At 48.3% G+C, this 14347-nt stretch overlaps 1 protein-coding gene across 1 annotated transcript in view; it reads right to left on the bottom strand.

Annotated features, from left to right (window-relative positions):
* Positions 1 to 10017, bottom strand: part of LOC122364847 (gamma-interferon-inducible lysosomal thiol reductase-like) — a 35089-nt gene extending 25072 nt beyond the window's left edge. Inside the window, exon 1 of the mRNA XM_043335619.1 lies at positions 9752 to 10017. Coding sequence (XP_043191554.1) covers positions 9752 to 10006 — 255 coding nt within the window. The 5' untranslated portion in view covers positions 10007 to 10017. The remainder of the gene's footprint in view (positions 1 to 9751) is intronic.
* Between the last annotated feature and the right edge of the window lie 4330 nt (positions 10018 to 14347).

Raw genomic sequence — 14347 nt, 5'->3', positions numbered from 1 at the left:
TTAATACCTCATAGTCGAAAGGTGGGCTACTAGAACCAAAAATTGCTGTGTTTGTAAATAAATAAGTGATTTGAGGGCAAAAAATGCCCAGATTTAAACTTCTAAAATTATTTTGAACATAAAATATTTCAGTTTGAGGGATGTTAAGGCCTCTAAGGGTAGGTACTTTTTAGGTATCAAATAAGTTCCTCTGCGAAAGTTCCGTCGTGAAAACGGCCAATGAGGAGTATTGGAACAGTATGGAATATCGTCACGCTATTATCCAAGTCGATTAGGGAAGGTAGCTATCATTGCATTATTTACTGAACAAACAGATCAATGTTACCTCATTACCTGAGCAACTTAGACCAAAGTAGAGCCAAATAACACTTAACGCAATGGAAATATTTGATCACATACCATGCACTACGCAAACTTCTCTAATCGCCTGTTGGCATTCGCCATTCACATTATCCTAAGCAGCTATTACGGTGCGCTGTACTCCCATTAGCGTGGCGCATCAGCCGACCGTCCGGTGGTCCTTGTCGGTCGTCCGGTCCTCTCGTGTCGCCGGTCGCGCCACTGCGCTGCCCTGGCGTGGCCATGCCGATCGGCTGACGCCATAATAACCATCAGGCCTGGCGAGCCAGCGGCTGGCGTGATGCCCTGTTCGATGGACCGCACAACAGGTGGTCGGCGCTCCTCAGCGAACGCAACACCTCGGGCTGCTCGGTCGGTGGAGGGAGCCCCCACCCTCCCTCCCTGTTCCGCCCCCTCTATCTCGCGCTCCAGACGACCCCAGCACCGCCCACGGTCGATTTCGCTCGGGTTTGCTGGCGTGTCGCGCCGCCGACCATGTAAAATGCAGCCTCCTCAAACCGACGCAGTGAACGCTGGACGGCGGCGGTCCGGAGAAGGTCGAACTTGATTGGACCGATGATGAGGTCGAATCAAATTGGACCAGTGATAAGGTTGACCCGGATTGGAATGGTGACAAGGTCAAGCTTGGTAGGACCGATGCGATGCTGAGGTCGAATAAGATTGGACCAGTCGAATCGGATTGGACCGGTGATGAGGTCATATTGAGCCAGTTCTGAAGGTCAGATTGGAATGAACAAGCACCAAGTTCGATCTGAATAGACTGGTGATACTGATGAAATCGCATTGGATTGGGCCGGTGCAGTGCTGAGGTCGAATAAATTGAACAATCTCTAGGGTAGGATTGCACTGTACCCCTGCTGCAAGTTGCAACGTATTCGACCAGCGCTTTTCGAACTGGATTGGACCGGTGCTCAGACTGAATTGCGTCTCTGTCGGAGCGCGATGAGGCGGCCGCGGCGTCTGATGAGGTTCATCTGAGGACCGACGCCTGGCGACCAATGGCCACTAGCAGCAGTGATGGCCGGTGATAGAAGAAAGCTGAGAGGCGAGACGCCCGGAGCAGAAATGTCTTTCTTGTGTAGTGCCACTTTTATGTTTGTAGTGGCAACAGCTTTTCCAATTTTTTTTTAATCCATGAAGTGAAGCTCAGAGAAATTTGCCATCCGTGCCATAAGCTTATTCTATCGCAAAAATAATTGTGAGTCGTGAAACTTACCATGCACGGAGGATGTTATGGCGCAATATTCTGGTAGCTAAGCACTGCAGTGAATTCTGTAGAGAAAAGCGTTGTCACTGGTGCGCATCGGAGATGTCGGAGTGGATTTGAGATCTGAGTAAATGCCTCCCGGCGCGGTGTCATCCGACCCGTGACAACAAACACTGCCGACTCCACAATTTTCCCTAACCTCCGCTCCACTCCGGCCCGGCCCGTCCTTGGCCACACTACCCGTCCCCATCACCCCCTCCTCAGTACCGCCCCGTCCCCATCACCTCGGTCACACCTTGTCCTCATCGCCCTTCTTCTCAGTCCCATCCCGCCTCCATCGCCCCGTCCTCGTTCACATCCTGTCCCCATCACCCTTGTTCCCAGTCCCATCCCGCCTCCATCGCCCCGTCCTCGTTCACATCCTGTCCCCATCACCCTTCTTCTCAGTCCCATCCAGCCTCCATCGCCCCGTCCTCGTTCACATCCTGTCCTCATCACCCTTGTTCTCAGTCCCATCCCGTATCCATCGCACGGTACTCGGTGGCATCTTGTCCCAATCGTCCCGCCCTCTATGACACCTTGTCCCCCTGGCACATCCTTGATCACTCTCTTCCCCCTGTTCTCAGTCCAATCCTGTTCCCATCGCCCCTGTTCTCAGTCGAATCCAGTCCCCTACGCCTCGTCCTCGGTGACACCTTGTCCCCACTGACCCGTTCGAAGTCACACCCCGCCTCCATCACCTTATACCCATCGCCCCATCCTTGGTCACACCCGTGCGCCCAGAGCACTCCCTGGAGCAGCCATCCTTCAGCCCAACTGCGGCAGTGGCTGCCTCAGTCCGGCGCTCGGTCTCTGCGGGAACACACGACCGACGCGCCGCCGATGCTATCGCCGGCCACCCTCTCAGCCGCCGGTGACGTCACTGGAGTTGTCTGGGACAGGGACGTGTGACGTCATCGGAGTCTGAGACTGTCACGGATCGATGGCAGCCTTGTCGGAAGCTGCGGAAACTCTCATAAGGTGGTGAATGTAGGGAGGGACAAAGGCGGCGGCTAATTCGGCGCACGGTGATGGCTCGCTGGATGGCGTCATTCCGGATGGAGGGCTGCCTGTCGAGGTGGTTTTATTGGCGAATTACCGTCTGAGGGCTGCAGTGTAGGTGGACTGGGAAACTAGAGCGCGGTGGTCGGTGGTTTACTGGTGTGTGTGGGGATAACGACCATAGTGCTTCGCCACTGGCCGTGTGGGTTGGCGCATTGGCTATGCTATTTACTGGTAGGACAGAAGTTGCAGTTGGTAAATGTTAGCTAGGTGCATGCGCTAAGCTATAGAGCTTAGGGACAGTTGAGCGAGAGAGGTTAACCCTCGCCCGTAAACGGTGTTTTGCCACCTTCGCCCATGCAGGGGGGGGGTTGGTGCGACCCCCCCCCTGGCGTTTGAAAACGAAGCGTCGTAGAGCTTAGCGGAAAAGACCAACGGATTGCTCTCAACGAGATCTCGCGATTGGTGGTATATTTTTTGGTCCTAGGTCAACATTTGACCTACTTATGACCGGTCAAGGGTCAAATTTTCGAAAAAATCTTACTTTTTCAGATTTCCGCGCCGATTGCGGCAAAACGGTAAGAGATATCGACTTAAAACCTTCACTATCGTGATCCTTGATCAATTCTCTATCGTTTGGTGTGTATTTCGATGTCATAACTCTAAAAATGATGCGTTGGGAGCATCGGAAGTCTGCAAGGTCATTTGTGCATTGGGTCACGTCAGGCGTGTGACGTCACTGACCTGACCCTGACCCAAAATAAACAACAAGAAACAACCGACGATGCCTGAAATGGATAGCAAATTCGAATTCAGGGCATCAAAATACCCCGAAAAGCCATACAAGTGCAAGAAGTCATTAGAGGTCAACCGAGGTCACTGACCTTACCTTGACCTTTAGTGACCTTCAAAATGTCAACGGACATTGTGTCAATGTCAAATCAGCCAGTTGTGATTCTAAAACAATCCATCAGTGCGTCAGGTCAGTCGGCATTTATACCAATGCGAAGCAATCTCCAATTTAGCGTAAATCTGGCCGGAGGTTGTTCCCTTTATGACGTCATAACTCCGTGACCTGACATGACCTTGACAAAAAAATTTTACCAAAAGTTGCGCAAAGGATGCCCCAAAAGGTACTGAAAATTTGAGCAGGCTATCTGAAACGGTTCGGGGTGTAGCTAAGAAAAACCTCAGGGGGGGGGGGTTGCACCAACCCCCCCCCCTACATGGGAGAGGGTTAAAAAAGCACCGATGGCGCCAGTCTCCCATGACCTTTAAATATGTCCTGGGCCTATCTTGAATAACTCAGAACGGAGATTATGAGAGCCTACCGGTGGAAATAGCTTGTCGGACTGATCACTGTGCTCGGAAGTGGTTCTGTGAGACGTTATCCCAGCCTGTCATACCTCTCTAATTCTGTCTTTGAGACCAGTCGACCAAGGAGCCACTCATAGCGATCAATTCCTCTGGATTCTGGAAGTTCCTCTCCACAGCTCGCACGTGGCTCGAGGTGGAGGACCGCAGATCGTGACATTTATTCACGTAAGTCGTAGCACCTTATGTAACTGGTAGGAGCGAGGAATTGCTTTCTCCATAGGAAAGGAGTCCCGACTCCCGAGGCAAAACATGCGGGGACGCAAGAAAGTGATATGGGTTCGGTAAATTGAGAAAATGCTTGTTACAGTAACATGGTGCCTCTCTCAAATCCAAACCGCAATGCACACTATGTAGAGCACAAGTGATCGATTCTTACGGTAGCAGAATTCCTCGCAGCCAAAAACACGCGATAAACGGTATGCACATTCATGTCACGAGGCTGGAGGCCTTCGATTTACTTAGGTATAAGTGTTCTTCATATGAGTGCCTAACTGACAGGTCGTAGATTCAAGATGCTGTAAACTAAAAATAAACTCAAATGGACATAATTATGTGAAAAGTTAAATCACGATGCCGTGTTATGTAACCATACTAAAACCCAGTATGATCAAAGTAGTTTACTTTGGCCTGAGCTCAACACTTCATCTAATTATAAGGTATTTATAGTCGCATGATTCTACAAGTGTTGTCAGCAGGGATGCGGAGCCGGAGCCGGAGCCGGAGCCGCCGGAGCCGGCATATTTTGCCCGGAGCCGGAGCCGGAGCCGGAGCCGTGAAACAATATAGCCCGGAGCCGGAGCGGAGCCGGAGCCGTCAAAAAGGGGGCGACTCCGGCTCCTTTTCTTAAGAGGAAACAATTATTTACCTAGTTCGGTTTGACAGTACAAGGCGTAAAACAATGTGGTATTCAAAATAGCCTTGTTATACAAATACAGAAGCAACGTGTACCAATCCGGCCCATCGCCTTTTTTCTTCCACCCGTACTTGCCTCCATTTAGAAAAAATGTTAAGATGTTGCTTTTGGGTCATATATGACCCAAGCGGCATTAATGGGTTAATTGATCGCATAGGGGATGTAATGAGTCTGAGTAGAAGCCGGAGCCGGAGCCGCCGGAGCCGGATCATTTTACTCGGAGCCGGAGCCGGAGGCGGAGCCGCAATGACATTTCACCCGGAGCCGGAGCCGGAGCCGGAGCCGATTTTTTTCTCCGGAGCCGGAGCCGGAGCCGGAGCCGTCTGAAATTTCCACGGCTCCGCATCCCTGGTTGTCAGCTACATTTTTAGTCATGCAGCGGTCCATTATAACGTTTTCTCAGTTAAATTTCCACTCTGATTCTAAAACGGGCAAATCAAAGGCAATTTGACCAAACATTAAATTGAAACGTCTCAACTTCACATCGTGCACGCGGAAAAGAAACCCGAACATATAGCTAATGTTTCAAAAATAAAATCAATTACATTTTAAGACAGCACCATTGCTACGCCACTGATTTCACGGGTACAAGATTCATGTAGTCAATAGTCATACAAAACATCAAATATGCATTTCTGAAACGAGTTTGTGCAACTTCCCGGCGCTGACACAATTCGTCTCTGATCAAAAACATCTATGCAGCCAAAAGGGGTGATATTCAGACGATAACCTGCTAAAGCATGCACCGTAACATCCGGCACGGCGCTGAGCGGTGGCCACTACCATAATCAGCCGCCGGGCGGCCCGCCAGAAGCGACTCCATTTCAGAGAAGAGACCATTTTCAGCGACGAGTCTGTTATATGATGAACATTCCTATTCCGCCGTTCCAGCTCGGCTGCAGCTCTCCTTTTGGCTGCCAAAGTTGCCGCAAAGTTGACGGCTGCAGGCTGCAGTAAACTGTCAGTCTTGGACTGTCGACATGCACCAATTCTGACAGCCTCCAGTGCCGTATTGATTTATGCCGATGAGCCAATACTCGGTGTGCAAGCCGTTTATGGATTTATCTGAAAAGGCGATAGCGAAGTCCCATTCAAAGTGCTGCCTTTCGGCTTTATCTTGGCAGACCGATATTAGTTTTAGATAATGATTTGTGAATTAGGAGCTTAGTATAGGTACACGTAAGGCATTCAGATTCTTATGTTTAACGGTGTGATTAAGAAAAAAACGAGCAATTCACCGTCCCGATTTAGTAAGCTGTTTTTCTTTCGTTCAGCAGCGAGTGGCAAATTGGCAATATCATTTGATCGATTCACGTAGATAATTTGCAAGAGTGCGTTGCAAGGAAACACAATATGCATATTTTGGCAGTTATAGAGACCACAAAAATCAAAACGATGGAAGCAATACCTAATTTTTGCTTAAGCTTTCCTGGATGGCTGTGAAATACTAGTTTTGAAATGAGTTTTGTACAGCTCAACTAATGCATGACTTGATTGTAACTCCTGAAACGTGTTAGACAAAAACTGAACAAGTATATTTTTTGATTGAGCTGCACCTTTTTCATGTTCTCTGCCATCTGGGTCATTTGGCACGCTCGTCGTCCTTTGTTTTTGATTGGCAAGGTGCGAGGCTGCTAACAAACTGGATGATGAATGAAGCAAACGAGCTTTGACAGCTGTGTCAAACCATCAATGCCAGATACGAACAGATGTAGGCGGCTACTTTTTATGGAGACAGTTCAACACGTTCAACAGCTCGAACTAAGGCAGCTGTTTAGAAATGTCTGGCTGTTGGAGGTCGCCTGCACTGCTGCATTGACAGGAGGCCTTTCGGCTGGAAAGTTTGCACATGCAGTAGCCATCGAACAGCAGCTGACGGGCCAGCGACCTTTCATTGATCGGCCGAGGTCGGAATGAAGGATGGCTTCGCTCAGTGGCATATGCAATACCCTTTGCAACGCTGAGTTCGTGCACTCACATTGTTTGTGAGGTTCCGTGCGATTGAGTCTTGCTTTTAATTAATACACCTCTGCCTTACCTAATTATGAACGGGAATTGAATCATAAATCAAAACTCAGGAAGGACCAAGGGACAACTACATTGCAACGCTTCAGCTTTGAAATAGGTAATGAAAAGCTATGAAACAAAAACATTAGGTATCATGCCATATGTAACAAAAACAAGCTAGGAAGCTAGCTAAAATTGCCAGAACAAAGTGCAAGCCATAGTAGTAATTTAGGAAAAACAGAAACGTAAATGTGTTAATGTTTGCTGTCTTCTACACTGACGATAATAACTCGATGGTGAGACTAATGGACCTAATGGTATTGTTTCAATCACTGGAAATTCCGTATTACTTATTTCTGTATTTACCATAATGACAAAGGCAGCATTGCCCCATTAAACGATATGCGGTTACGATCGTTCGATTGTCATGGGCATTTATGGCAAATTCACTACCACTATTGTTTGTCATATGCCAGTTGGTAGGACGGCACATGGCCCGCATAGGATTTAAACGCCTACAGAGTGCAAGCGTTCAAACAATAACAAGTGAAACAAAGGGTTAAATACTGCTCTGCGTAATCTTTATCCGTGCGCTGTTTTTTTTTATATATAGAAAGTTCTAACACGCCCGTGGTCACATCAGTAAAGAATAAGTATCCCCGAACAAGACCTAGAAATCCTCAGCGTTCCAGGACTACTGGCCAAAACCACCTCCCTCCCGCTCCAGTCCGCCATCGTTCATCTTCCACCGATTGCTTCCGGTGCGAGCGCGACGTCCACCCACGCCTCCCGACCGACTCCATAGATCTTCCTCTCAGCTGCTCCCACTTTAATCTGGCACTTTATCCCGCACGCGGCGCCGGCGCAGCGAGCTTTATATCGAGCAGCCCTGAGATGACGGATGCAGAGATTTAACCCTCGCCCGTAAACGGCGATCTGCCACCTTCGCCCATGCAGGGGGGGGGGGGGGGTTGGTGCGACCCCCCCTTGGCGTTTGAAAACGGAGCGTCGTAGAGCTTAGCGGAAAAGACCAACGGATTGCTCTCGCCGAGATCTCGCGATTGGTGGTATATTTTTTGGTCCTAGGTCAACATTTGACCTACTTTTGACCGGTCAAAGGTCAAATTTTCGGAAAAATAGACTTTTTCAAATTTTCCGCGGCGATTGCGGCAAAACGGTGAGAGATATCGACTTGAAACCTTCACTATCGTGTTCCTTGATCAATTCTCTATCGTTTGGTATGTATTTCGTTTCCCTAGCTCTAAAAATGGCGCGTTGGGAGCGCCGGAAGTCGGCAAGGTCACAGTCGGCGGCAGAAATTCGAAAAATCAGAATTTAAATTTTTGAAATCTGATTGTATTTTTGGATTTGGGATGTCCATTTGCTCCCTATAGAAGCTAATATTGCTGCATATTCCCATTGAGGTGACAAGAATTAGCAAAATAGTGGTTCGGGCGCTTTTCAAAAATAGTACCGGACGCTGTTCCTCTTGTGACGTCATAGCTCCGTGACCTGACCTGACCCGGTCAAGTTTCTTATACCATATGATAGCCAATACTTGCCCCAACATGCATGGGAAGTTTCATCACGATCCATCAACCGATGTCCGTACCACCGGCAGGAAACCTCGGGCGTTTGCACTCAGTTTGTGAAAATCCGGCCGGAGGCTGTTCCCTTTGTGACGTCATAACTCCGTGACCTGACATGACCCGGTCAAATTTTTTTTTATCAAAAGATGCGCAAGGTTTGCCCCATAAGGTACCCAAAATTTGGCGGCGCTGCGCGCCGCCGTTTTTGCACTATTTCCGAAAAACCTCAGGGGGGGGTTGCACCAACCCCCCCTACATGGGCGAGGGTTAAACACGGTGAGGTGCGTCATCGATCTAGGAACGCAATGTTTGAAGAAAATCTCACGCCTAACTATACATACCCGTATATGTATGTGACTCGAGCAGCTGATTTATTTATTTCTTATTTTCGTTATTATTTCTTATCCCATCGATACAAATGCAATGACTTGCAATATGCAATACCTACCTACAATGCCTGCATAGGTAGATACCCCATCATCTGCCTCACTTACTTGAGCTAAGGCAATAGGCATGCCACAATCAGCCCTCTTCCTATTCTGAATCAGTTTTGATGGCCGGCCGCTCGTACTCTGGTCTGAAATTTGCGTCTCTGCAGTGGGCAATCTTCGAAAACGCAGCCACGTATGCAATTATGCCTGGCGCTGGATGACTGATATCACGCTAAGCGCCACCAACTGATAAGGTGTGTGGATGCTCAGGTCAGGTGATAAAGACCATCGAGCTACGATGATATTATTGAGCTACGCTGTCATTTTTGCTTGTTTGTCAACATACAAGTATCGGTGCGCTTAGCCCGTGAACACAGACACCCATTTACAAAATGGACATACGCACGGGTTTGGTGTTTATTATTCGTAACGTGCACTACCACATATCCCATCAACGTTATGGAGCATGCCAGACATAGCATAGGTGATGAGAAATGTAGGGGTCATTCGAACAGGCTCAGCTCTCGTTATAGTTACGCTCCTAAGGACATGCAAAGCCATAAAACAGTCCGAAGTTTTGAGCAGCAGACAGCATCGAGCCGCCATTACAATAAACTAAGACTTCTTAGGCACGTCCTACAGGTAGGCAGACATTCACCTAAATAACTAAATAGTTCCAATGTCCTCCTTCTTCAGAATCCAAGCATAAATCTCCATTTTTAGAACAAAAACCATCCAGGCTCATTTGCTATCCTTTCAAAACAGCGAGGCTCAAGTGAATTTCCCCTCGCCACAGCGTTAGACCGCGCTGCAGCCAGCGACTCACCTGCACCCGTGTCTTGTCCTCCTCCGCCGCCGCTCTCCTGTTATGAACCGACCAGAAGTGCGCCCCGATCAGCCACACAATGAGCACCAGCAGCACGAGACCCACACAGCGGCAGCCGCGCACCGCCACGCTCGTGCACCGGCCGCGGACCGGGCTGTCGGGCGGCGGGCCGGCCACCAGCTCAGCACGGATCGGCTCGAAGCTCGGCTCCGGTGCGCTGAACGAAGGGTCCACTGTGCGGGCCCAGTAGCTCATGGCGGCGCGGCCGGCGCCCGCCGTCGACTGGCGGCGCCGCGTGCGGCCGGCGGCCAGAACAGCGGCCGTGCGCGCCGCTCGCGCGCGCCCGCTCGCTCAGGGTCGATCGGCGCACGCGAATCGATGCGTGTTCGTTTTAGTCGCTACCGTCCGGAGGCTGGGGATCGATGGAGGCTGGGTGGTCAGAGCGGGTGTACCTGGCCGGCAGAGCAGCCGGAGAGGCGGCCCAGCCGACCCCGGCAGCGCGCCGGCCGCCACGGTGTATCCGGGCGGGGATATTGGTGACCGCTGACCGCTGTGGTAGAAAGGGAAGCGCTGGACAGCAAACTCGGGGGACTGATGTCCCGCGCCCCACTGTGGGGGCGGGGGGCTATTCATAGCCCCCTCCCATTTTTCTGCAATAACTTCCAAACCACTTGACGTATCGACGCCAAACTATCAGTACCTTCGTCTGCATCAATTTGACACCTTGAGTCAAAATATGAACTTCGTAGCTACCATAGGTCGGCCTATTTTGGGATTTTAATCTCCAAAAATGCAAAAATTGATTTTTTTCAGAAAAAACGAAAAAAAAATTCAAAATTTCCCGAATTTCGAAAAAACGGAGTATATGTGATAGTCCCTGCGCTCTTCTATATACATACCAAATTTTAGATCGATAGGTACCTCCTTTTTTGGCCAAGCTATACCTAGCGATTTTTTAAAAGCAATTCTTAGCAATTCTAGACCACCTAGCGCAAAACAAAGACCACCATTGAACTCCCCGTGACGAGCTGCATCGAATCAATACCCATTTTATGCAAAAATATCAACTTTGAAATTTGACCTAATTTGACCTGACCTTGACCTGACCTTGACCTGACCTTGACCTGACCTTGACCTGACCTTGACCTGACCTTCACCAGAACATAGTCTCAGCTGACCCTAAAGGCTGCCTGACCCACATAATCGTATTTGGCATATAAAACGGACCATAAAACATGCATCAAATGAATTTTCATATGTGAACCTCAGTGACCTGACCTCTGTGACCTGACCTGGTATCAGTGACCTCAAATAGCAAAATACGTCTTTGACGAACATTTCCCCATCGATAATTTTCAATGAAATGCATTTTACTCGATTTTACAACGCATTTCTTTCAATGCCTGTAAACGGTGAAAAATCGACATTTGACCTGACCTGTGACGTCATCGGTTTGACCTAGGTCAATGAAATTGGGTCACAAGGTAATTTCCTGTTGGGGCTATCAAACACCGTTTGCTGCTTGTCACTATCTTGCGTGGTTCAGATCTTAATTAGGGGGGGAGGGGCAAAATGCCCCCGGCCCCCAGCAGGGCGCGTTGCTCGGCAGACCAAGGAAGGGAGGGGTGTTCAAACACCCCCCCCCCCCAGCAGCGCGTGGAAATCAAGGACGCTTGGTGGGGCGCAGACTAACCCTCGCACTTATGGAACAAGACCATTACCACCCTTTTTAGAAACAGTACCAACAAAAACCTTATTTACTATACTTTTTGTGTACCCCCAATCTCAATGATCTGTATCCGCCTATGATTTTTGAAAATGCATATTTTTAGGATCCATGTGAATTCCTGGTTCATTCTCTATCGATCGGCAAAAGTTGCGTTAAGATTGGTTCAGAAACCTGGCCGTGATAAACAGTCTAAAATGTATCTGCAATTTGCCCGTTTTTACCCCCCTCTACCCCCCCCTATTGACTTTTTTACTTTTTATTTTTTAGAAATGTAGATCACGTTGAGCGAAATCGAATGCCGTTTGAATTTTGAAAATCGGCCCGTTAGATCTCGAGATATCAAGGGGGGGGGGGGTCGTAAACAGCCCCACTGCCACTAATAGGGGTAGCCAGGAGCCTGCCACTAATAGGGTTAACATGTTACGAAGCTGTCAGAGGCGGCTAACACTACTACGAATATCCGGCACGACCCCTAGTTGACCTGACCTGACCGTCTGGCCCGACCTGGCCCAAATGCATGAAATTGAAGACATCATCTGCGATCAAAACTAATGATCAGCATTCCGAAAAACCCAATACTCGTAGCAGCCACTCTTAACGACGGTTCTAACAGGGCCCGATTTTCCCGACTTTTGGGTCATTGACCTGGCCTGGAAGGTCAACCAATGACCTAGGACCTTAACCCTCGCCCGTATAGGGGGGGGGGGGGTCGAACGGACCCCCCCATGGTTTTTCGCGAATAACTCGCGTAAAAAGCATGTCCATCAAGTTAGCGTCGTATTCGTATTCGTTTTCAGCGTCGAGTTCAAAACATCGCCAAACTATGCCAAACGATAGACCTTGACACGCTGATTCCAAAAATATCACTCATTTTTTCCTAGGTCAAATATTTTGACCTCTAGGGGCAAAAAACCTCTCTGGCTATAAACAACAATAAGGTACTTCTTTATTTACCGTCCGATCGGGCTGAAACTTACACAAAACATGTGCCGCCACACAGGGATGCGTCACAATCAACAAAATCGCCGATCGAGGTCAAAGGTCAAGGCCATATTTGCGAAAAACCGTTATTTTTCGACGGGGTACCAAATAAAAACTTTATTTACCGTCTGATCGGGCTGAAACTTACACAAAACATGTGCCGCCACACAAGGATGCGTCACAATCAACAAAATCGCCGATCGAGGTCAAAGGTCAAGGTCATATTTGCGAAAAACCGTTATTTTTCGACGGGGTACCAAATAAAAACTTTATTTACCGTCTGATCGGGCTGAAACTTACACAAAACATGTGCCGCCACACAAGGATGCGTCACAATCAACAAAATCGCCGATCGAAGTCAAAGGTCAAGGTCATATTTGCGAAAAACCGTTATTTTTCGACGGGGTACCAAATAAAACTGTATTTACCGTCCGATCGGGCTGAAACTTACACAAAACATGTGCCGCCACACAGGGATGCGTCACAATCAACAAAATCGCCGATCGAGGTCAAAGGTCAAGGCCATATTTGCGAAAAACCGTTATTTTTCGACGGGGTACCAAATAAAAACTTTATTTACCGGCTGATCGGGCTGAAACTTACACAAAACATGTGCCGCCACACAAGGATGCGTCACAATCAACAAAATCGCCGATCGAGGTCAAAGGTCAAGGTCATATTTGCGAAAAACCGTTATTTTTCGACGGGGTACCAAATAAAAACTTTATTTACCGTCCGATCGGGCTGAAACTTACACAAAACATGTGCCGCCACACAAGGATGCGTCACAATCAACAAAATCGCCGATCGAAGTCAAAGGTCAAGGTCATATTTGCGAAAAACCGTTATTTTTCGACGGGGTACCAAATAAAACTGTATTTACCGTCCGATCGGGCTGAAACTTACACAAAACATGTGCCGCCACACAAGGATGCGTCACAATCAACAAAATCGCCGATCGAGGTCAAAGGTCAAGGTCATATTTGCGAAAAACCGTTATTTTTCGACGGGGTACCAAATAAAAACTTTATTTACCGTCCGATCGGGCTGAAACTTACACAAAACATGTGCCGCCACACAAGGATGCGTCACAATCAACAAAATCGCCGATCGAGGTCAAAGGTCAAGGTCATATTTGCGAAAAACCGTTATTTTTCGACGGGGTACCAAATAAAAACTTTATTTACCGTCCGATCGGGCTGAAACTTACACAAAACATGTGCCGCCACACAAGGATGCGTCACAATCAACAAAATCGGCGATCGAGGTCAAAGGTCAAGGTCATATTTGCGAAAAACCGTTATTTTTCGACGGGGTACCAAATAAAAACTTTATTTACCGTCCGATCGGGCTGAAACTTACACAAAACATGTGCCGCCACACAAGGATGCGTCACAATCAACAAAATCGCCAATCGAGGTCAAAGGTCAAGGTCATATTTGCGAAAAACCGTTATTTTTCGACGGGGTACCAAATAAAAACTTTATTTACCGTCCGATCTGGCTGAAACTTACACAAAACATGTGCCGCCACACAAGGATGCGTCACAATCAACAAAATCGCCGATCGAGGTCAAAGGTCAAGGTCATATTTGCGAAAAACCGTTATTTTTCGACGGGGTACCAAATAAAAACTGTATTTACCGTCCGATCGGGCTGAAACTTACACAAAACATGTGCCGCCACACAAGGATGCGTCACAATCAACAAAATCGCCGATCGAGGTCAAAGGTCAAGGTCATATTTGCGAAAAACCGTTATTTTTTAACGGGGTACCAAATAAAAACTTTATTTACCGTCCGATCGGGCTGAAACTTACACAAAACATGTGCCGCCACACAGGGATGCGTCACAATCAACAAAATCGCCGATCGAGGTCAAAGGTCA

Source organism: Amphibalanus amphitrite, unplaced genomic scaffold (assembly GCF_019059575.1).
Source record: "Amphibalanus amphitrite isolate SeventyFive unplaced genomic scaffold, NRLGWU_Aamphi_draft 000702F_arrow, whole genome shotgun sequence".
Lineage (NCBI taxonomy): Eukaryota > Metazoa > Arthropoda > Thecostraca > Balanomorpha > Balanidae > Amphibalanus > Amphibalanus amphitrite.
The sequence above is the reverse complement of the archived record's forward strand: the minus strand, read 5'-3'. Positions and strand labels throughout refer to the sequence as shown.